We start from the raw sequence: 23,999 nt of genomic DNA, 5'->3' as shown, positions 1-23,999 counted from the left end.
ATTTTTGTTTGAATGATATTTAATTATTTGATATTATTATGTCCTATATTAGTAAAGCCTCAGGAAACAATTCTCCTGAATTAAGTATTTTTAAATGAATGTGTGGAAAGAAAAATACAGCATAGAGAGTCTAATAGTGAGAGTTCATGAGAGAATTGAAAAAGCAAAATCAATTCATAGTTGGAAGAAACTTGAATTTTATTTCTGGAAGTTCGTTAGAGCCTTCAAAGATTGTAAAAGATGGGTTTTCTTGAGATTTCCCCCCCCCCTTTTTTTAAAGTCATTCACATGTCAAATGATCCTGAATAATTGGGAGGCTTTCTTTCAAATACAGGAGGCTCTCAGGGAGGTTGGTATACTAACTCTTAATTGATACTTTTTGAGTTCTTCATTGTTCTTAAAGACATGGAGAGGAGTATACGGTGCCAGAATATATAGATATGATTTTTTGCGATCTTGAATGCAAATAAGATTTTTGAATAAATATAATTCATATTCTCAGGTCTTCTTAAAATAAGATAAACTAACTCATTTATGAAAATGAATGTCTTGGGAGATATACCACATAGCAGAGTTAAGTACTGTAGAAGTGTGAATGAATTAGTGAACTAGAAGATTGAGCAAGGAGTTCTGTAGGATGTAACTCAAAGAGACAAGAAGTTGAAAGGATGAGGGAAAAAAGTGAGAGATGGAGGCTACATCAAGTTTTTTAGTACCTGTCTAATAAGTAGTTCCAGAAGGTAAAAGAGATGATGGAAGAGGAAATGATAGACATCTTGTAGATTGAAAGAGAGAGAGATGACCATGATAAAAGAAAGAGACTCAATATATTTTAAAGTTTTCCAATTTTGAGTAGGGTGTTGTATAGATGTAACACTTGCAGCTTATCCTACAAAGTAATGAAAATCAGACTAACGTCAGACTTAAAATCAGCAAATATTTTGCTGAAGCTAGAAGACAAGCAGCAACTTGAAATTGAATCCTAGAAGGCAAATTTCAAAATCTGACAAAATTTTTGATCCTAAAACCTACCCATAAATTATCAGATGGGAGGGCAATATACAGACATTTCAATAGATGCAAGGACTGAGAAAGTTTATTGCCTCGAACTATTTACAAAAAATGTGTTTGAGAATATACTTGCGTAAAATGAGCAAGGAATCAAAGAGAAAGTTGTGAGCTACAGAGAAAAGAAGCAAGTATGTCTTACAGCTACATTGTAATTGTTAATCTATAGTCATTTTTAGGTAACAGCATAGAACTAAAATTCTAGATGATCTTAACGGGGAGAAATTGTGAGGGGAAGATAGAAATGGGCGCTTTTTAAGTTGTTTGTCGTATTTGTGGGAGATTATAGATGTGCTACATGTAGATAGGAAAATATAGTGTAACTATACATTAAAAATATAGGGTAACCAAATAGAGTGTAGGACTAGATTCACACCTGCATTGTTACCTGATTAACAGCAGAGGAGCCACTGCTGTTCATGGCATTGGAGCATGTACTCTATTGAAAACTTCTCTTAATTTCAAAAATGTGTACTCCCAAAACTGAAACCCTTTAATTTCATGAGCAGACTCAATGAATTTTAGAATTCTAGGTTAAAAAAAAAATTCTCCATATTGTAATTTTGGAGATATCTTTATTTTAGATTTTTTCCCCTCTTTCAGACATCTAAGCTCATTCAATAAAAACAAGCAAGTGTGAATCTAGACTCTAAACTTTAAACATATTTGAGTAACTTTTACTCTTCACTATCACTATTTTTATGCTTGACCATTAAACATTTTTAAAATTTTATTTATTGATTTTTTTAGAGGGAGAGAGAAAAAAATCGATCTGTTTTCTCACCCTTTTATGCATTCATTGGGTGATTCCTGGATGTGCCCTGACCCGGGATTGAACCTATAGCCTTGACTCATTGGGATGATGCTACCCAGCCAGGGCCTTGACCATTTTAAAAAAGTTTAATATTTTGAGACTCATCCTTGCAAAGACTAAATGTGTATTTTAGTGGCATTCATGGTATTCCACTTTACGTCTGTTCAATTGAACAACTGTGAGGTTGATGATGAGAACTGTAACTGTGTGCCATTGTGCCCTCTTTTGGTAGGCCGCATCTACAAGTGCTTGTTTACTGGCTCCGTGAGCTCACTACTGACACTGCCACTGGACATGCTGTCTACGTGAGTATGAACCTTGTGACAGTGGAAGGCTGCATAATGGTGTTCGTTTTTCTCCACATGTTTTTATTTTTTTTAATCCTTACTCAAGGATATGTTCTTTGATTTTTAGGGAGAGGGGCAGGGAGAGAGTGAGAGAGATTGATGTGAGAGGGAAACATTGATTGGTTGCCTCCTGCATGTGGTGCAGGATCAAACCTGCAACCTAGGTATGTGCCCTGACTGGGAATCGAACCCTTGACCTTTTAGGGTATGGGATGATGTTCCAGGTGAGCCACACTGGCCAGGGCTGCTCCACATATTTATTTTTGTTATAATTTGAGAAGTTTTTCAGTTTCAAGGACAAATAATTTCAACAGTAGAAGTAGCTAACATGTATATATACATATGTGCTGTTTGTTTTAAAATATACCTGTCTTAAAAAGAACTGTTTTGTAATGGTGGGACGGCTTGTTAAATAGGCTGTCATGCTTTGTGGGATATGTACGATTATGTCCACATGCTGAAAGTTCATTTAAATAGGTTTTTGCAATATATACATTTGAATTCAAATTTATTTTTAAAATGTTTCTTGTGATTATCAGTGTCTGGACTCTAAAAAACGTCTTCACTATAGTTGTTTTACTGTATCTTAATTTGACATTAAGCATTGTAATTGAATTTTCTTGGGAAAGACATATTAGATGTGTTTTGTTTATTACTGATGTCAGAATTAGAAATGCTATAAATTATTAACTATATCAAGATCATTAGAATATTAAACCTGCAAAAAAATAATACTTATATATGCTAAATCTTCTTTTGTGCCAACTGCCCTTAGTAATTATTTTTGAGAAACTGATTTTCACCCAGAAAATTATGAGTTTTCTGGCTGCTCTTTTCCTGAGAGTTTAGTATAAGATGAACTGTTGTTATCTTGGGTTTCTTTGGTTTCCTTAGGTGTTCTTTGGAGTAATTCCATATAATTTTTTTTTTTTTTACTAGGGACAACTTATTGGCAGATTGTTTGCAGGGTTGTTTTGTGGTGACGTGCACATTGTGCGCGTTCATCAGCCTGGTGTGGTTGCGAGAGCAGATTGTCCACGGGGGAGCGCCAATTTGGTTGGATCATGCTGTTCCACCCTTCAATGCTGCTGGACACCACCAAAATGAGGTAACTCCCCACTTCCTTTAATTCTTTTTACTGGGACAGGACATGAGAGTTGTCGTCACCCTCGAAGACCCAAGCCCTTGACTCCCATGCCCCTCATTGCAAAGCACAGTAGTGAAAAGGAGTGGGAGAAGATTAAGGGAGATGTGAAAAATCAAAAGAATGCTGCTGTGACTTGGGCCTCTTAATTTTCTAGCAAGATTGGGAGCAATATTGGGGGTATACTAAAGTTTTATATCTGTATGTGTATAAACAAATAAATAGATGCATAAATAAATATATTTTTATTCCTGAGGGGCCATTAAAGACGGGAGTTGTCTTTTAAAGAAGGATTATGTACGGAATGATGTATTCAAGATAGCCATATTGTTAATCCATTATCTATAATGCTTTATGAAATGGTAATCCTTAAATTATACTGAATGAATATATACACTGTGAAGTGAATTTATATCCTTATATACCAAATTGATCCAAAATAAGATACATTTGACTTTCAGAGGTGCATTTTGGAATTACTTTATTTTGAGCTTTGCTATTTTGTTTTTTTAGAAGGAAGAGCTTGATTTAGAAATAGAGCAAAACTGAAGTAAGTTAGCTAAATGTCTGCGCTCTTTTGTGATTTTAGGCTCCAGCGGGAGGAAATGGTGCTGAAAATGTTGCCCCTGATCAGCCTGCCAACCCACCAGCTGAGAATGCAGTGGTGGGGGAAAACCCAGATGCCCAGGATGATCAGGCGGAAGAAGAGGAGGAGGAGAACGAGGAGGAAGATGAGGCAGGCGGGGAAGATGCAGCAGATGCCAACAACGGGGCCCAGGGTAATGGCTGCTCGTTTGTCCTTATCACCTCTTCTCCACCATGAGTCCATTACCAACTTGCTTTGCGGGGAGGAATGGAGTTTTCACAATTTAATGGGTTTAAAATTATATTTTTAACTTGTCTTTATTTTGGCAAACTTGGCTGTATGGGTATACATATGCATACATTTTTTTTCTGTGAAGCAGGGCACATTTTGTGTTTTAAAAGCCTACTTTACGCAGGACTTTTGTAGGATGGGTAGGAAGAAATTATTTGTAAGTTGGTATAGATCCTAGTTTTTTTTTTTTTTTAAAGGAATTTGATAAAGATTTCCCTTTTTTTTTGCCATTCTTTTGAGTCAGGACTTTTAATATCAAAGAAAAATTCTTGAAGTGTGCACTGTAGACCAGATGCAATCCAGAGAAACCAGTTTCTGTTTTTAAAAATATTTTATTTATTGATTTTAGACAGAGGGAGAGGAAGGAAAGGAGATAGAGGGAGAGGAGGGAGGGAGGGAGAGAGAGAAACATTGATTTGTTCTACTTATTTATTCATTTATTGATTGCTTCTTGTATTTGTCCTGTCTGGGAATCGAATCCACAACCTTGGTTTATTGGGACGATGCTCTAACCAACCTGAGCTACCCAGCCAGGGCTCAATTTCTCCTTTTCTAGCATGTAATTTTGCAATGTAAAAGAACATCCGAGACTGAGCCCTCCAAGTCAGCTGTCAGTAGCTCAGTGCCTCCTTTTCTCTCTTCCCACCCAGAGTTTTCTTGTTAGGTGAGGTGCTGCACTGTCTCTAGGTCCACTTGACATCGCTAATATTTGAGTGTCTCCTGTGTGCCAGGCACTCAAAACAGGGCTCTGCCTTCATGGAGTTGCTGGTCTAGTGAAGAATACCCAAGTGAGCAAATTTATTACACATTATGATAAACATTGTGTAGGTTGCTCTGAGGATGCTATTGGAGAGAGACTTACTTAAACAAGATGCCCCCATAGCTCAGCATAAGGGTATTTGAGCTACGACCTGAAGGATGAGAAGCGAGTTGTGTAATGGGGCCTTTTCCAGGGAGAGGCGAGTATCCGTTCAAAGACTCTGAGGATGCAGCCTACTGCTTCCCTAGTGCTGGCCACCATTTCTGTCTCAGTCTAATGCAATAGCTCCTAACTGGTCTTCCTTCTTCCATTCTTGCTCCACGTAGTATTTAGACTGCTCTCCTGATTTTAAAAATCTTTTAGTGGTTTTTCCATGATACTGAAAAACAAAATAAAATCTAGGCTTCACATTCCTTTTGTATGATCTGATCCCTGTCTGCCTTTCATACTATACCTTCCACCGCCTCCTAATCAGAGAATTCTAGTCCTCTGGCTTCCTTACTCTCCTCAATTCCACTGGAGTTATTCCTGCTTCAGAGCTGTTGAATTCCTTTCACATAACCCTCTTTCTTTCCTTTCTAGTACTTTACGCATAGTAGTACCACCTTATTTATTTTATGTTGTATTTATGTATATGGATTCTTATTTATTGCCTAATAAGTAAATACTCATATGGAAAAATTTTAAATGTGGTTTAGCTTCTCAACAGTTTACAAAACACCAAATTAAAAGGGTGCATTTTATTATTTATAGTTCAAGTTACATCAGTAATCTTTGAACTGCAATTTTATTTCTAGATGACATGAACTGGAATGCTTTAGAATGGGACAGAGCTGCAGAAGAGCTTACATGGGAAAGAGTGAGTAATACTTCTATCAAACATCAGTGTTTTAATTCTGTAGTTACGTTTGATTTAAAACTTTAATAGATCTTTAATTTCTAGAGAAAATTAAGTGATGTTTTATTTGTACTGAAAATGGTAACTGTTTTTCTGTCTTCTGGTTTTTAAAACAAACCTTGCTCTACTTAGGGAATGTTTAGCCTGAAATTGTTGACTTTCAAAAAACGAAGTAACAATTTAAAATTTAAGTATTATTCTGATGCTTCAGTTGACAATATAGTTGTATCATGAAGTCTTGACTGGCTCCATAGCTAATATAAGGATGAAACCCAAGATGGATTCTTTTTTTTACTTCAAAACCATGATTTGGAATAAAAGGAAACCCAAAACACAAAGCTTCCATAAACAGGAGTTTTTTATTCTCTGAAAATGGTAGGCTATATTGGAAAGTAGTGGGTAAGGATTATGTTTAAAGATATTGAAAGGGCCCTAGCTGGTTTGGCTCAGGGGATAGAGCAGGCGTCCTCAAACTACGGCCCGCGGGCCACATGCGGGTGTTTTTGCCGTTTTGTTTTTTTACTTCAAAATAAGATATGTGCAGTGTGCATAGGAATTGGTTCATAGTTTTTTTTTAAACTATAGTCCGGCCCTCCAACGGTCTGAGGGACAGTGAACTGGTCCCCTGTTTAAAAAGTTTGAGGACCCCTGGGATTAGAGCGTCGGCCTGTGGACTGAAGGGTCCTGGGTTCGATTCCAGTCAAGGGCACTGGGTTGTGGGCTTGATCTCCGGTAGGGGACATGTGGGAGGCAGCTGGTCAATGACTCTATCTCATCATTGATGTTTCTAGCTCTCTTTCCCCTCTCCCTTCCTCTCTGAAATCAATAAAAAATGTTTTTAAAAAAAATTAAGATATTGAAAGGAAAATGAGCCATTTTAATAAATAGAATTAAAAAAACCTGTTTTATCTTGAATTAATGCCTATTATTATTTATTTTAGATGCTAGGACTTGATGGATCACTAGTTTTTCTAGTAAGTAAAGCTAACATTTTTTTTAATAATAAAATTGTGACTTATTTGTCTTAGTGATTCAGTTGAGGTAGTAGTTATACTGAGGGATGCATCTGGCGGTAATTCACAGATTAGTGAGAATATGATGTTACCGAGCTTCTGTTCAAAGTTTGATCACAATCAGTATAGAAGGTATTATTTGACTACATACTCATTTATTTCTCTTACCTCATCAGTCCCTCATAGATGAGTCCCAGAAGTTAGGCAGTGGTGTTGACAAAAGTGCATTCTAATTATTGGAAAAAATATTTATAGGATGATTTTATTCATGGAAAGATATTTTTAGTATCTACCATGTGCCAACTATTGTGATAGTTACTGGGAGGTTCAGAGATGAATGAAATAGGATCCCTGTTTTCAAAGATGCTTTATAGTTAGTAGAAAATGACACATGAATAAGAAACTTTAGAGGTACTACATGGTAAAGACTCAGTTACAGAAGGTGTGCATCAGAGGTACAGAAGAGGCCTTGGTTAGGTTTTTCTTATTGGAGTTTGTCAGCAGGGAATTTTTAAATAAGATAATTTAGAGGTTGAGGCACAGAAGATATAGGGAATAAGTACAGTTTGGGAGCCCTTAAGGCAGAAAAGCTGAAAAAATTGAAGTGATATAAGCTGACATGGTGAATAGGAATGTACCAGTCATCTTTTAGACAAACTAATCATCCTTTTTGCCACTTGGATTGTAGCAGATTGGGATATTCTTTCCTGATGGGAATATCTTTCTAAGAAGAAAGTCTTACAGTGTTGGCCCTTTTCGGAAGGATCATTTAACTTAATGGGGGAGGAGTGGTGGGCCTAGACAAATGGGCTTGGTCTTTCTAGTGTCAGCAAGGAGTGTAACTAAAGTATATGTGTCATGGCTGAGATGATAGCAGTCATCTTGGAGGTGATAATACATAACTGTGGAAGTGGATCAGTGGCCAAATGAGAATGAGTATTCTGAGGCATGAACAAAGAAAGACAGGACACCATAGGGAGAAAAGGAACCAGAGAAGATAAAGTGACCCTACAGAAGTCTTGAGAACAAAATGGACAGTGAAAGAAGCACTGTATTTTTCCATTAATATGTTGTTGGGAATTAATGGGGTTTTCTAATTTTTCTCCATTTGGAATTTTTCAGTGTCATTTGATTTAATGCAGTCTTGAAGTTATTTATGAGAATCTGTGTAGTTTGTAGTGAATTATTAATTTCTGAAGAGGAAATGTTTATAGATTAACTTCTTTGATTTTCCCCCTACATGTAACATCATGAACTTGAGTTTTATTAGATTTATTTTTATGAGCTATCTAATGAAAAATTTAAAGTTGTACATAATTTTTAGAATGAAATCTCAACTATAGAGTGAACATTTCAGTCTTCTAATTGAATAAGTGGAGTAGTCTAAATATATATCAAGTAGGAATTGAATATGTTTTATTAATGTTCTTTTCCTTTAGGAACATGTCTTCTGGGTGGTGTCTTTAAACACACTGTTCATTCTTGTTTTTGGTAAGTGGTGTTTATGCTTTTGTTTATTGTATTATGGTAGTTTAGTTTTCTAGGAGTCTTCTTATATAGGTTTTTGTTTTATTTTTAAATAGGAATATATGAAATAGTTTTAGATAGTAATCTGTATAGGAATCCTATACAGATACCTTCTTTCCTAAGCAATAGTGACTTCAATAACCTGTAGTTGCCTACCATCTCTGCTTCATTTGGGCATTTCTGACTCTTTGTAGAAGCTAATTTTACTAGTAGACTTACTTGAGAATATACAGTATTCTACCTCTGGAATTAACTTTTTGCTAATTATATGCGTGCGCTTCCCTATGGCAGAAGATCTTATTGCCATCTGTCAAGGCCTTATCAGAGATTCTACTTGGCAATTGTCACCGGAGATGGATGTAGGCTTGAGGGAAGACAGTGACCCTTCCCCAACTCTGAATTCCCCTTAGAACCAGATTCCAGTAAATGCAAAATCACTTTCAAGACACTTTCACAACTACAGCTGTGAGGGTTCTATGGCAACACACACGAATCCCTCCCGTTGGGTGTAATTAGAGAAAGGAAGGCAGGGCTGAGGAAGTGCAGTTGCCAGATTTTTCTGCTTTGGGAAAGATAAGGTAAACTGAATCAAGTTAAACCAAGACCTTAGAATTCAATTCCTGCATCTCTCAAGGGAGAGAAGATAAGAGTTTGATAAAATCATGTTATTGCTGGGCTGGGCTATGATTTGTGGAGAGACCTTAGAGTAGTGGTCACCAACTGGTGGTCCGTGGACCACTGGTAGTCCGTGAGGTCCGAAAGGTTGGTGACTGCTGCCTTAGAGTACAGATCTCTCCATAGGGGTGATCTTTGAGAAATTCCTTCCTTTAATGCATATGAGTTACCCCTCAGTTCTACTGAGGAGGGAGGGTTACATTGAATTCCAAGTTATTTGCTTTGTGTTGTGGACCACTTTGTGACATAGAAAGCAGTTCTCTTCTATAGGAAGGAAGCCATATGGTCAAAAAGACACTGAACATGGCCCTGGCCAGTGTGGCTCAGTTGGTTGGATGTCATCTTATACACCAAAAGGTCACGGGTTTGATTCCTGGTCAGGGCACATGACCAGGTTGTGGGCCTGATCCCCAGCAGGGGACATGCAGGAGGCAGCTGATCAATGATCGATGTTTGGCTCTCACATTGATGTTTCTCTCTATTTTCTTCTCTAAAAAAAAAAAAAAAAATCAATAAAAAAGACACCGGATATGTAAATTGAGGATGAGACGAAATTAATTTCTGAGTGTTATCAGTAAAGAACAAAATAAAATGACAGGTAACTTGTTAAAACAAATATCTTGATTAAAAAGATGGCACAAATTAACAGGAAGCTCATTTTGTTGTTGTTTTCCCTTGCATAGGAGGGTAAAAATATGCCTGAAGATTATTCTGCATTTTTTTATATGTAAAATTATATTCATTTTTTGAGTATAATGAACTCATGGATTTGTATATATTCAGTGTGTTTCCACCAAATGTGAAACTGTTTTCATCTTGACCAAGTTCTTTTTAAAATTATTTATTTTTTTATTTTCTTTATTGATTAAGGTATTACATATGTGTCCTTATCCCTCCCCTCTTTACCCCCCCCCCCCCCCAGCTCATGCCCTCACTCTCCCCTGGTGTCTGTGTCCACTGGTTGTGCTTATATGCATGCATACAAGTCCTGTGGTTGATCTCTCCCCCTTAACTCCACCCTCCCCTTCCTTCCCTCTGAAGTTTGACGGTCTGATCGATGCTTCTCTGTCTCTGGATCTGTTTTTGTTCATCAATTTATGTTGTCCATTATATTCCACAAGTGAATGAGATCATGTGATATTTATCTTTCTCTGACTGACTCTGAGCTTAGCATAATGCTCTTCAGGTCTATCCATGCTGTTGCAAATGGTAGGAGTTACTTCTTTTTTATAGCAGCGTAGTATTCCATTGTGTAGATGTACCACAGTTTTTTAATCCACTCATCTGTTGATGGGCACTTAGGCTGTTTCCAAATCTTACTATTGTAAATTGTGCTGCTATTTTGAACATAGGAGTGCATATAGCCTTTTTGATTGGTGTTTCTAGTTTCTTGGGATATCAAGTTTTGAGAGAAAAAATGATCTCTAGAATTTAGTCTTTGCTCTTGCAAAAAAACCTTAATGCTCAGTTAATGTTTGAAGAAACAAGTCATCTTTAAACCTGAATTAGAGAAATAAGAACTCTTATTTATAGAAAGGAAATAGCATCTAAGTAAATATTTTTCTAATCCAATCTCCTACGCTTATATAAGTTTACTAGAGGCCCAGTGCACGAAATTCGTGCACGGGGCGGGGGGGGGGGTGTCTCTCAGCCCAACCTGCACCCTCTCCAATCGGGGACCCCTTGGAGGATGTCCGACTGCCTGTTTACATCCCCTGTTTACAGGCAGTCAGACATCCCTTTCACAATCTAGGACTGCTGGCTCCCAACTACTCGCCTGCCTGCCTTCCTGATTGCCCCTGACCGCTCTGCCCGCCAGCCTGACACCCCCTAACCACTCCCCTGCCAGCCCAATCAATGCCTAACTGCCCTCCCCTGATACCCCAGTCACCCCCAAATGCCCTCCCTTGCATATTCCCTCTTTATTAGATAGGGTTTTTTCTTTAGCATATTGGACAGTCCTAACTGGCTTGGCTCAGTGGATGGAGCATTGGCCTGCAGAATCAAGGGTCCCAGGTTCGATTCTGGTCAAGGGCATGTACCTTGGTTGGGGGCACATACCCAGTGGGGAGTGTGCAGGAGGCAGCTGATCGATGTTTCTCTCTCATAGATGTTTCTAGCTCTCTATCCCTTTCCCTTTCTCTGTAAAAAATCAATAAAATATATATTATAAAAAAAGAGACATTTAAGATTTCTCCATATCTGCCTGGCTGGTGTGACTCAATGGTTGAGACCCCAGGCTGCCACCGTTGGAAGGGGATCGGGCCCTGGCCAGACTGAGACCCCAGCCCAGGCTGCCGCCTCAGCCCAGACAGGCTGAGACCCCTGCCCAGGCTGCCATCTCAGCCTGGCTGGGGATAGCTTGGTGGGGGTGCGAGGCTCCAGCCCAGGCTGCCTTTGCTGGCCTGAAGATAGCACGGTGGGGGTGCACCGCCCTGCCGGCCTGAGACCCCAGCCCAGGCTGCTGCCACTGGCTGGGTGATCATGCAGTGGGGGTGCCTGGCCCTGCAGGCATGAGACCCCAGCCCAGGCAGCCGCGGCTTGCCAGTGATTGTGCAGCTTGGGGGCGGGGCCTTGCGGGTCTGAGACCCCAGCCTAGGCAGCCACGGCTTGCCAGCGATTGCGCGGCTTGGGGGCGGGGCCCTGCGGGTCTGAGACCCCAGCCCAGGCCGACCGCCGTTTGCCAGCGATTGCGCAGCTTGGGGGCGGGGCCCTGCGGGTCTGAGGCCCCAGCCCAGGCCGCCTGCCGCTTGCCAGGGATCACGCTGGGCGCTGGTGCCTCCCAGCCGGACACCCTGGACTGCCACTCCTGGGCGGACTCCGCCAGGTCTAAGAGGACTGGGCGCCGCCATCTTGTGGCCATGGGCGCCGCCATTTTTGTCACGGAGTGATGGTTAATTTGCATATTACTCTTTTATTAGATAGGATATGAAAAAAATTTCTTAGTACACTTATATAACACTATAGGCCCGATGCACGAAATTCATGAAAGAGTAGGCCTTCCTTCCCCTGGCTGCTGGCACTGGCTTCCCTCTGGCTGCTGGCACCCAGGACCTGGGCTTCTGTCGCAGAGGGAGGCCCACCCACCTGCTGCAGTCTGCCTGTCAGTGGCCTGGGCTTCCCTCTTTGGGACGATCGTGGAGGCCCCCGATTGATTGCCCCGCCGGCCAGTGGCCTGGGCCTCCCTCTGCGGGGCCATCATGGGGTGATGGCCAGGCCCCCGACCAATCGCATTGCACTCGCCTTGGCTGGCCTGGTGCCAGTGGGTGTCATAGCATGGTCCCGGATGGTCACCCGGATGGTCATTCTGCTGTTCGGCCATTCGGTCGATTTGCATATTACGCTTTTATTATATAGGATTATACTTAGAATCTCTTGAAATGAAATAAATTTTCTTCTTTTTAGGAATATACTTTTCCTTTTAGGTGAACACAGTCATCATTGAGATTAAGCACACTTTTTTTTCCCACTGCAATTTTCCTCTGGCAGTTTTTGACTCTTATCATCATGTAATTTGAAGAAATATAACCTTACAGCACTACTGCCTCTAGTAGAGTGGAGTGATCCTGAGAAACTGACTTTAATTTCAGGATACCTAGTTGCTTCAAATAGGATAGAAATTGATTGTTACAATTGATGCTCAGGTTAGTGTTTACATATACAAATAGAGTTGAAACCTGAAAGTTTGCCTTTGTCAGGGACCTTCTTGAGTCATCCTCAGAGTTGGGTGTTGAGAACAGAGTTGAGAACAAATTAGAACAAATTCTGCATATGTGTTTTTTCTTATCATTTAACAATTTCTAAATAGATCTTAGACCAATAAATAAATTTCTACCCATAGGATACTTGATCAAAACTGTTTGGTGGCCAGATTCCTATAGATTCACACTCTTAACTTTTGTGTTAATGATTGAGTTCCTCTCAATCTAACATCTAATCTATGTTATTCATTTTTTTAGCATAAGTAAAAGATAATTAAATTTTATTATTAAGAACAAATTAAAATTTTATTAGCATGGCAAGGAAAACTTAAAGAAAAGAGACTGTAAAAATTGTCACTCTGGCCCTCGTTGATTTGGCTCAATGAGTAGAACATCAGCCTGCGGACTAAAAAGTCCCAGGTTTGATTCCGCTCAAGGGCACATGCCCGGGTTGCGGGCTTGAGCCCCATAGAGGGTGTGCAGTTGATGATTCTCTCTCGTTATTGATGTTTCTCTCTCCCCCTCTCCTGTCTGAAATTAATAAAAATATGTGCAGGAGGAGGCAGCCAATCGATGTTCATTTTTCTTTCTCATCGATGTTTCTATCCCTTTCCCTTCTTCTCTCTCTGAAAATTAATAAAAACATTTTAAAATTCTTATTATGAAATACTTAAGGATGTTTTCTTATTTAACTACTAGAGGCCCGGTGCATGAAAATTCATGCACTGCAGAGACGGGGGGGTCCCTCAGCCTGGCCTGCCCCCTCTCACAGTCCGGGAGCCCTCAGGGGCGGGAGGTGACCCGGCAATCAGGGGAAGGCGATGCCCCCATCACACCTCTGCTGCTGCCACTGCCAGCAGCGCAAGCCTCGGCTGGCCCTGGTTACCTGAGCCTCGGGCGGCCCTTGGTGGCTAGGTAGCCACCATCCGAGGCTTGCCTGCACCTCGGGCTGGCCCTGGGTGGCTGGGGGGCTGAGGGGACTGAGGCTTGCATGAGCCTCGGGCGTCAGCTGGGCACCCACCATCTGAGGCTTGCCTGCACCTCGGGCCAGCCCTGGGTGGCTGGGGGCCTGAGGGGACTGGGGGACCCCGGAGGCAGGTATGTGGAGTGGCTGGACCTGCCTGGGGGCGGGTCCGGCCTTGCTGCGTGCCTGCCACCCTGGTGGGGCTGAGGGGACTAGGTGCTGTCATCTTTGAGAGTGTGACAGTCAATTAGCATATTCCCTCCTTATTGGCTGTGGGCGCCGCCATCTTTGTGAGGGTGTGATGGTCAGTTAGCATATTCCCTCTTTATTAGATAGGATAATGTCATTATCACACCTCAGAGAATCACCAGTACTTAATATTTCTTAGTAATCCAACATAGTAAAAGTTTCTAGATTGTTAGTTCTTTAATGTCATTTTATAGTTGGTTTGTTTGAATGAGGATTCAGATAAGGTCCAGACATTACTTTTGGTTATTAATCCTTTTGATCTAGAATATTCTTCTGCTTAATCCCCCTTTTTGCCATTGATTTGTTGAAGAGACTTAGGTCAGCTGTCCTATAAGTGCCTCGTGTTCTACATTTGTCCATTTGCTCCCTGATGTCTGTTACCTTGTTTCTTTGTCTCCAAGGGCCTGATTAGATTTAGGTTCAGTATGTTTGGGACAGATCCTTCACTGGTTGTGTTTTGCCTAGTAATACAACATATCAGAAGATAGATGATGTCTGGTTCTCCACCTTTCCAGTTGGTTCAGGTGATAGCATCTTAAAGTCTTTATTGTTAGGTTTCATTTTTCCCTTAACCATCAGAAAGTAATGTGAGGGGGTGGTATTTTAGTATCATGCAAATATCTAGCATTTCATCAACATTTCACCTAATGATTTCATTATCCCTTGATGATACTTGCCTGAAATAATTTATTAGTCATTACAAAATGATTCTTTTCAAATTGTCATTTTTTACATTTATTGGATGGATTTTCTATAAAGAAGAACTTATTTATCAGCTAGCGCTATTTAATTAACCTGAACTTGTTTGTTCAGAAGCAGCAGGACAGGTGTGCAGGTCTTTTCCTTTATCAGTTTTCAGGGTAAGGAATTGATGAGCCCACTATTTCCATTGGTGATAAAAGTGTTTTCTGTGATGTTGCTTTTTTACCTTTTGTTTTTTATTTTGGCCTACCACTTTTTGAGTATAATGAACTTATGGATTTGTATATACTCAGCGTGTTTCTGCCAGTTTGGGTCATTATTCTTTTTGATGCTCATATCTTCTCTTTTTTTTAGAAATTTATTCTGTACAGTTTTGGAGGTCAGAATTTATTTTATTATTAATTAATTTATTTTTAATCATCACTCAAGGATATTTTTCCATTGATTTTAGAGAGAGTGAAAGAGAGAGGGAAAGACAGAGAGAAATATCGATGTGAGAGAAACACATCAATTGGTTGCCTCCTGCATACAGCCCTGGGCCAGGGCCAGGGCCAGGGAGGAGCCTGCAACCGAGGTACGTGTCCTTGACCGGAATCGAATCCAGGACCTTTAGGTCCGCAGGCTGTCACTCTATGCACTGAGTCAAACTTGCCAAGGCGGTACTCATATCTATTCATTGGCCCGTGAGACCCTCTTCACAATGGTTCTCAGGTCCTTTTGCCATTAGTCTATTAGACCTTGATTACTCTGTTGTTGTCTGGTTACAGAGACTGTCCCAAGAAATACATTTTTAGCCTCAGTTCTGTTATGTTCCATTACTTTAAAAATCCCTGGTTCGTTTCTTGGGAGATGGTACTAGGAGTGCTCATTGTTTTAATTTTGATGTTTTCATTGAGTTTTTTCTTCCCTTTTAGCATTTTGCCCTTACCACATTGGTCATTTCTCCCTTGTTGGTTTGGGATTTGAAGAACATGTGAGTATAATACTTTTACAAACTTACTTTTATTGATCTCTCCCCCAAATTTGATATCTGTTGAGTAATTAATAATGTTGTAGAGTTACTTCATTTCTCAATCTGCCTTATACAAAAGAATAGTTATCCAACACCAGCTTGTTCTTTTCTTTAAAAACTGATAGGTATACTGAGTGGTATAAGACACAGTAGGTTATCTTGCCAGCTAAGAAGATACGCTCTAAAATCCCATGGTGCACTGTGTTCCTTCCTGTTGGGTGGGCCAGTGGCATACTATGGGAAAATTTTTTTGCAGGCTGATTTATGATTCGTTTTAATGAACCTTGTACCCTTCTCTTCCTTTTCACCAGATGCCCCCTGGTGCTTTAGAAAAGTAACAATGTATCAATCGATTAAAAAATGGTTAGTTGATCTTGGAATGGTGTGCTGTAGAGTTTTCTAAAGAATTTGCTTTAATTTTGACATTTTATCATTGTCAGGGGACAGGTACATTTGGATGGACAGCTAACTACTGTTTTGGGTTGTCAGAAAGATTTAGTTTTTTTAAAAAAATATATTTTATTGATTTTTTACAGAGAGGAAGGGAGAGGGATAGAGAGTTAGAAACATCGATGAGAGAGAAACACCGATTCAGCTGTCTCCTGCACACCTCCTACTGGGGATGTGCCCTCAACCAAGGTACATGCCCTTGACCGGAATCGAACCTGGGACCCTTCAGTCCGCAGACTGATGCTCTATCCACTGAGCCAAACCGGTTAGGGCAAGATTTAGTTTTTTAAGGAAGAGCTGACAGATCTGGATACTTTGTTCAGTTTGTGTATGTGAATCCTGAGAGAGCACATTTTGAAGTGTTCTGAAAGGCCAAAAGATGTGTTTGCTTGTTTCTTTTTAAAAAAGTTTATATTTATTGTTGAAAGCATTACAGATGTCCCTCCCCTTTCCCCCCTGACCCTTTCCATTCCTCCCCCATGCCTCCCCCCACCCCCAGGCCTTCACCTCACTATTGTCTGTGTCCATGGGTTATGCATATATACATACAAGTTCTTTGGTTAATCTCCCCGCCTTCCCTCTGAGATTTGTCAGTCTGTGCCATTCTGGATCTATTTTGTTCATCAGTAGAGATGTGTTAAATATTTGATACAGCTCTCCAAATTCTCACTAGTTGATAGCAAGAACTTGAAAAGTTAGGATAAATTCTTTGATAAATTTTGACTTTCCAAGCTATCACCACTTGCTATCTGGAATTCAGGAATAAAAATGATGGGCAATATTTGTCATTATTTAAAACTCTTGTTCTATAAGTTGAGAATGAGACAGATTTGGAGAGCAGTCACTTCTAGTGGTAGGAATGAGGTGGCTGGGATGCACTGGACAGGTGGACAGCTTGTGCTCAGCCTTTAGAAAGTCTACTTCAGAATGGAGTAAAGTGCAAACTATTGCATTACAACCTTTTCCTTATTTTTGTAAAATTTAATTCACTATTTTATTTTGTCTGCTGGAATAAAGTTATTCTTTAATTTTTCCTCATCCATACATAATATATGACATTCAATGGGAGAATCTGGTTTAAAGATGTCATCCAAAGGGGATTTTATGGTTTTCTAGTTGTAAATTGCCTATTTCCAGTTCACTTCCAGTCTATTTGAATTGTTTAATACATTGTTAAACTGGGGTGGAGGCCATGTGGTACAATTAAAGTTTATTTATTTTTTTCTTATTTCTAGGTCCAAGCATCTCATTTTGAAGGCCTAATCACAACCATAGTTGGGTATATACTTTTAGCAATAACACTGATAATTTGTCATGTATCCTTTAATGAACCAACTTGGGTGTTATCATATTCATAACAAAGAGTTGTTTCTATTACTGACAAAGCTATTTCTCTCCCCTTGTTCTCTTATAAAAGTTGTAGACATTTGTATTGAGGATAAGGGCAGACAAAATGTGAAATACATTTGTCTGCCAAATAATATTAAGTGTTGTTTAAATTATTATGAGTTTTATTGCACCTTGAAATGCTGTTTTTCCTTGACTAGATGCTATAGGGCTTGGCAACTCTTGTTAAATTTCATAGGTCTCGTCGTTTGCTGGGAGTCTGCTATATTGTTGTTAAGGTAATTCTTGTTATAAGTTAAAAGTAGAAATGGTTTCTCCCCATTTGGGTGATATTGATGACATTTATTTTTGCTTAAGGTCTCTTTGCTAGTGGTGGTAGAAATTGGAGTGTTCCCTCTCATTTGTGGCTGGTGGCTGGATATCTGTTCCCTGGTGAGTTTATTATTCATTATCATACAACCTAATAATTTAAAGGCTTCAGAAAAGACATCTTTAGAATGGGTTTCTTTTAAAGGAAAGTCAGTATTTGATAATAATTTGCTTATTTTTTTCTGAGAATGTATCACTATGGAGTCTTAATGTTGCAATTTTTCCTGATTTTTTGTTGAGGCTTCATGCAGATTTCTGATGTCAGAGTATTTTGGTTGGAACCTTTCTAATAATCAGTGAAGAATTTTCTTAGTGGCTTTACTCTTCTAAATTTTATGATAATGCTAAGACATTATGTGCATAAAAAAAGCAATCTGAGAAGATGGTCCTTGTTACTACCATTTCATAAGTTCAACCCTATTTGTTTTAACTAAGATGCTCATTTTTTATTATTATAATCTCTTTTTAAAATATTTATATTTTTTAAGTTTTAGAGAGAGGAAGGGAGAGGGATAGAAAGAGAAACATTGATGAGAGAGGAACATCATTGATTGGCTGCCTCCTGCACACTGCCTACTGGGGATTGAGCCTGCAACTTGGGCATATGCCCTGACCACTGGGAATCGAACCATGACCTCTTGGTTCATGGGTCAACCACTGAGCCATACCAGCGGGGTGTTTATTACAATCTTTAGTGGCTATCAGTGATAATCAGTTTTTTACTTTTCAAAAGTATTTTATATGTGGAAAAGCTACCTTTGATTCTGAGATAACATTTTCTCTCATACTTTATTACGTATTTTTATTAAAATTTGTCATGAATGCAGACCTGTAACCAAGAAAAGAAGGTTTTATATTAACCTAAAATGGTTCTTTTTACTTACAAATTGGTTTATTAGTCTTGCTACTTATATTTAAAAATTTAAAGTGTCATACATCTTTGAAATAGTACTTAACCTTATATCATTTATATTTCTATGACACCATGAAATGGTATTAAGAGAACTATAGTCCTGGAACATCATAACTTATATGCATAGTGATTTTTATTCACTTCCTAGAAGATGGAGATACTAATTTGGCAAATGTAGGTGCTATAACTCTTATTCACCTGTTCCCTTTTGATTTAGGAAATGTTTGATGCTACTCTGAAAGATCGAGAACTGAGCTTTCAATCAGCTCCAGGCACTACCATGTTTCTGCACTGGCTAGTGGGAATGGTGTATGTGTTCTACTTTGCTTCCTTCATTCTGTTACTGAGAGAGGTAAGTTCTATGGGGAGATGCTGATGCTACACATTCATGAAAAGGATTTTTGTTTAACCACAGTTGTGCCTCAAAGGTTATGATTTCCTAACGAAATAATTTTCTCTATTTTAATCTAAAAGGAAAAAACTGATAGTAATTGTTTTAAACTATTTTGAGTCATTTGCTTTAAAAATTGACAAGTTTTAGTATTTTTGTCTATAATTAGTTATGAGTTTAAAAGATGAGTAGACTGAGGGAGAAAAAAATTAACCAGTTAACTGCCACACGTCCAAAACGGAAACCATCCCGCTTGCGTCTATAGACGCTTATGGCATACAAAGGGTTAAATAAAAGCATTTATTTTACATGTGGCCATCCTCTAATACAAATTCTTGGACTTTTATGTGATCTGTGCCTGTCTTGGACTTCATTCAAGGAAATGTAATGCTGGAAATACCTTAAGGTTATGGTCTTACAGGATTAAATATGTAAAATGGTCTTGAAGCAGGCACTTTAAGTGTAGAGTTAGAGTGAGGGTCCTTTATTATTCCAGTTCACTTGCCAAATGGGTACCTTACTATTTTTGGAATACAGTCTTGACAATTTGGAAGACAATGGCAGTGGGGTCAGTATTTGATTAGTGTACATCTCATGCTCCATCATTCTGGTGCAATAGGAAGTATAAAACTGATACATGTACTTGCCACTGTGCATCCTTTCCCTCAGTATTACTGCATAGTCACTCTTTTGTTAGTCTGCTATTTGCTGGTGTATTAACCTTTTGCACTCGGATGTCGAGTGTGACTCGACACGGTTAGCATCGGTAGCAGTTCGTATGTCGAGCCACACTCGACACTTAGTTTCACCGCGGTGGGAAGGGGGATTTTTGTCTATTTTTCCAGTATCTTTTCATTAGCATGAAAGGACAAGTAAAATGTAAATGCCGTCTCAACTGATGCCAAAAAAGAAAAAATGAAAAACCGATAACGCATGTGAAATTTATTAGGAAACTAGTACATGATCTTGTTGGAGAATTCAGAGATGGTACACTAACTTCCAGGGGTAGATTATTATCCACTAACTTAGAGCAACGTTTAGATGGAAAGCTCCATATAATCACACCTCACCCTAACAAAAAAACACAAAGATTGTGTTGTTTGTTCTAACAGAAAAATCAAAGGAGGAAGAAGAGAGACGATTTATATTTGCGAAACATGTGAATGTAAACCAGGTCTTCATGTGGGTGAATGTTCCAAAAACTATCACACCATGAAAAATTATAGAGATTAAAATTACTCTTTGAATGTATCAATAATTTGAAATATAAGAAAATCCAAACAAATAAGTTTGTATGAAAAGAAACTCCAGTTTTTTATTCTACTGCCGCACTTTGTAAAATCTGGGGTATTTAAAAAATTAAATCCCGAGTAGAATAAAGGATTCGAGAAAAAAGCAAGCGAGTGCAAAGGGTTAATAAGTGAGAAATAAAGACATGATCCCCATTCTCCTTGATTTTGCATCCTGGGAAGGAATACAACTGTTGAACAAGTCAGCTTAGTCCTTTAAGAGTGGTGATGGAGATGTGCACCACTGAAGGACCAGGCCAACTAATGCAATGTTAATGGAATCCAAAAGCACAGAGGCTTAATGCTATTCTTGTACTTTGCTGTTTGAGTGTTTTTAGGAGTTGGGGAGGGGGTTGGAGGCCAAGATGTTCTCCTGAGTCATATAGTGTAAGTTCAATAAATTCTTCTCAGGAAGGGTAGGACTGAAATTAGATTGTCTACTTAGGACATTTTTACCTAATTCTTTCACCAGATGATACAATATAATGACAATTTTCATATTTTTAAAAATTCATTGATTTGAGAGAGAGGGATAGAAACATCAATTTATTGTTCCACTTATTTATGCATTCATTGGTTGATTCTTGTATGTGCCCTGACCGGAGATTGAAACTGAAACTTGGTATATTGGGACGGCGTTCTAACCAACTGAGATACTTAGCCAGGGCCAACAATTTTCAAAACAATATTTATTTCTCATTTGGGAGATTTAGATATGACAAACTGTCCATTAATACATTTATTTATCATTAATTGATTAAAAGCATCAAAGGATATCAGTCACAGGATAGTTTTCATAAAGATTCTGATTTAGGAACTTATTTTTCCAGGAAAGTCATATATGAATTTTCTGGGGCTCATTTTTTAAGATGCCAAAATAATTTCACAAACTTATTTTTCTGTTAATGTTTTAGCTCATATACAGAGCCCTGAAGACATTAGTAAGTATTTATAGCATTTAAAATACATTTGCAGGTACTTCGACCTGGTGTCTTGTGGTTTCTAAGGAATTTGAACGATCCAGATTTTAATCCAGTACAAGAAATGATCCATTTGCCCATTTATAGGCATCTCCGAAGATTTATTTTGTCAGTGGTAAGCATACCTTTATATTGTTTTCAAGTAAAATGGACTACCCTTTAGATTTTTGTTCAGGGGTACTGGTACAGTAGATTGAGTAACTTATGTTTAAGCCTGTGGAACTTAGTTGTTAAGTAGGAGTTTTATTGGTTACTTTGATAAAGTAAATAACATGTCTACTAAAACAAAAATGCCTTCTATTACTTTAGCAGTATAGTTAGTTGATTGCCAAATTATGAGTTTCTGAATTACAATTAATTTGCATTAAACCAATGGAGACTTGTTTATATCTTCTAAATTAAACTCTTAACAGAGGGTCTAAAAGTTTCTTCCCCATCTAGAAGAGGAAATTACCTAGTTAAATCTAAATTTTTCCAAAATAAAATTCTAACAGTAATATTGTGCTTTTCGGAAAACTTTTGTAGCCATTAATATGGGTCATGTCTTATAATGATTACAGGTGATTTATTATTTTTCAGACAATTCTGATCCTTCATTGTCAGGTTCCAGCTCTCTCCTCACATACCATGCAGTGATTATCCTTTGTGGCTCCTGTTTGAGCCCTTGTGTCCTAGAGAGAGAAGAGGAATAGCCATCTCAGGAATGCATTCTTTATAGAGTGATCTAAGTATAGTGTGTTGAGTGAGAACACTCCGGGCCCTGGGTGGATATAGACTTGGGCTGCATATTGGTTGAGTATGTTCAGAAGTCAGCCTGTCTCTCACGGGAGTGGTTTACAATGGTGTTATGCCCTTTTTCTTACTGCAGATTGTCTTTGGCTCCATTGTCCTTCTGATGCTTTGGCTTCCTATACGTATAATTAAGAGTCTGCTGCCTAATTTTCTGCCATACAATGTCATGCTCTACAGGTAAGTTTTTGAAATTCAGAAGCTTTTCTAATTTAGCTCTGTTAGGGATTTGATATTAAGAGTACATACATTTAAAACATAAATTTCTTACCGGAGCATCACTAAGGTAATTAATTACAAAGAGCCATTTTCTGCATATGGAGTTTGCTTTTGTTCAGCATTTAAATTTTTGCCATACCTAATGAGAGTTGATTAGTAGCATTATCTTCTTTTTTTTTTTTTTTTAGTTTTAAGTTTATAATATTATTACCTAGTTCAATCTAAAAAAGAAAATTCAAAACATACCGTAAGTCTTTATTTTATTGAGACAGGAGAAGCTGTTGGCTTTTAATTCTTCTGTCCTCTTACATTTTTATTATTTTTCTTTCAACCAAATTCCATCTTTTCATTTTGCAGTATATTATCTTTTAAAAACTTTTCCAGATTATAATGTTCAAAAAGTACTGAAAATGTTATTAATCCCAAGGATAAATTTTTTTTTTTTTTCGCCTCACGATCAGGCTAAGCCCAGCGCTGCTACTCCACTCGCCCTCTTCATTGGGCACTACTAGTATCATTATCTTTATATGAAAAGCACTTCATAAGGAATGTAGCCATAGTTGCACATTTAATTATGGATATAAAGCTTATAGATGGAAAATCTTCGATTTACAAACTGAAGCCACCTGGAAACCTAGTCTCTCATTCCTCCTACATTGTTTACATTACCCCTTCAGTCACCTAAAGCAGAAATCTGCCTGGCAAATTATATTTCTCAGTTTTACTTTTAATTACCCTTTAAATCTTGTCATTTCTAATTCTTTAAGATCTTATCTATTCCAAATCCATTTACCACTTGCTACTTTAGGTTAGGCCTTCCTCTTGTTCTCCATTTATAATCCACTAGAGGCCCGTACACGAATTCATGCACATTGAAAGGAAATTAATTAGAGGAAATATTTTAGAGGCCAGGGAGGGACCGAGGGAGATTGGCTCCAGGGCATGTCTAGCCCAGTCCCGATCGGCCGGACCCCAGCAGCAAGCTAACCTACCGGTTGGAGCATCTGCTCCCTGGTGGTCAGTGTGTGTCATAGTAACTGGTTGAACAGTCGAATGAATGGTCAGACACAGCATATTAGGCTTTTATTATATAGGATTCTTAACACCCTTCATTTATAATCTACATGATAATATTCTGGTTGGGATGATGTAGGGGAGCCAAGGCATTCAAGAAGGTGTGTTGAGCCCTGGCTGGTGTGGCTCAGTTGGTTGAGCTAGTCTCATGCACCTATTAGATACTAAGGTCAGGGTATGTGATAATGAGGTCAGGGCTTATGCCAGGATGCAGACTCAGTCCCCAGTAGGGGGCATGCAGGAGGCAGCTGATTAATGTTTCTCTCTCACATCGATGTTTTTCTCTCTTCCTCTCCCTTCCTCTCTCTCTCTCAAAAAAAAAAATCAATAAAAACATATTGTAAAAAAAGTTGTGTTGAGTAATGAGTGAGCAGTCATATAATCTAATATAGCATGTGAGGTAAGGACTAAGACCTCACCATAAGAT

At 38.7% G+C, this 23,999-nt stretch overlaps 1 protein-coding gene across 2 annotated transcripts in view; it reads left to right on the top strand.

Moving 5' to 3' along the window:
* The window catches only part of MARCHF6 (membrane associated ring-CH-type finger 6), a 65,660-nt gene that overhangs the window by 19,947 nt on the left and 21,714 nt on the right, over positions 1 to 23,999 (top strand). For both annotated transcript variants that reach the window (XM_079794855.1, XM_079794856.1), the window contains exons 5-17: positions 2,115 to 2,187; positions 3,169 to 3,337; positions 3,963 to 4,152; positions 5,808 to 5,869; positions 6,850 to 6,882; positions 8,361 to 8,412; positions 15,654 to 15,712; positions 17,437 to 17,517; positions 17,758 to 17,826; positions 17,906 to 17,980; positions 19,048 to 19,182; positions 21,486 to 21,605; positions 22,359 to 22,459. In XM_079794855.1, the coding sequence (XP_079650981.1) occupies positions 2,115 to 2,187; positions 3,169 to 3,337; positions 3,963 to 4,152; positions 5,808 to 5,869; positions 6,850 to 6,882; positions 8,361 to 8,412; positions 15,654 to 15,712; positions 17,437 to 17,517; positions 17,758 to 17,826; positions 17,906 to 17,980; positions 19,048 to 19,182; positions 21,486 to 21,605; positions 22,359 to 22,459 (1,219 nt within the window). The remainder of the gene's footprint in view (positions 1 to 2,114; positions 2,188 to 3,168; positions 3,338 to 3,962; positions 4,153 to 5,807; positions 5,870 to 6,849; positions 6,883 to 8,360; positions 8,413 to 15,653; positions 15,713 to 17,436; positions 17,518 to 17,757; positions 17,827 to 17,905; positions 17,981 to 19,047; positions 19,183 to 21,485; positions 21,606 to 22,358; positions 22,460 to 23,999) is intronic.

The sequence above is a fragment of the Cnephaeus nilssonii genome, assembly GCF_951640355.1.
Source record: "Cnephaeus nilssonii genome assembly, chromosome: 2".
NCBI lineage: Eukaryota > Metazoa > Chordata > Mammalia > Chiroptera > Vespertilionidae > Cnephaeus > Cnephaeus nilssonii.
Note: the sequence above shows the minus strand (reverse complement) of the source record. Positions and strands in the feature narration are given on the sequence as shown.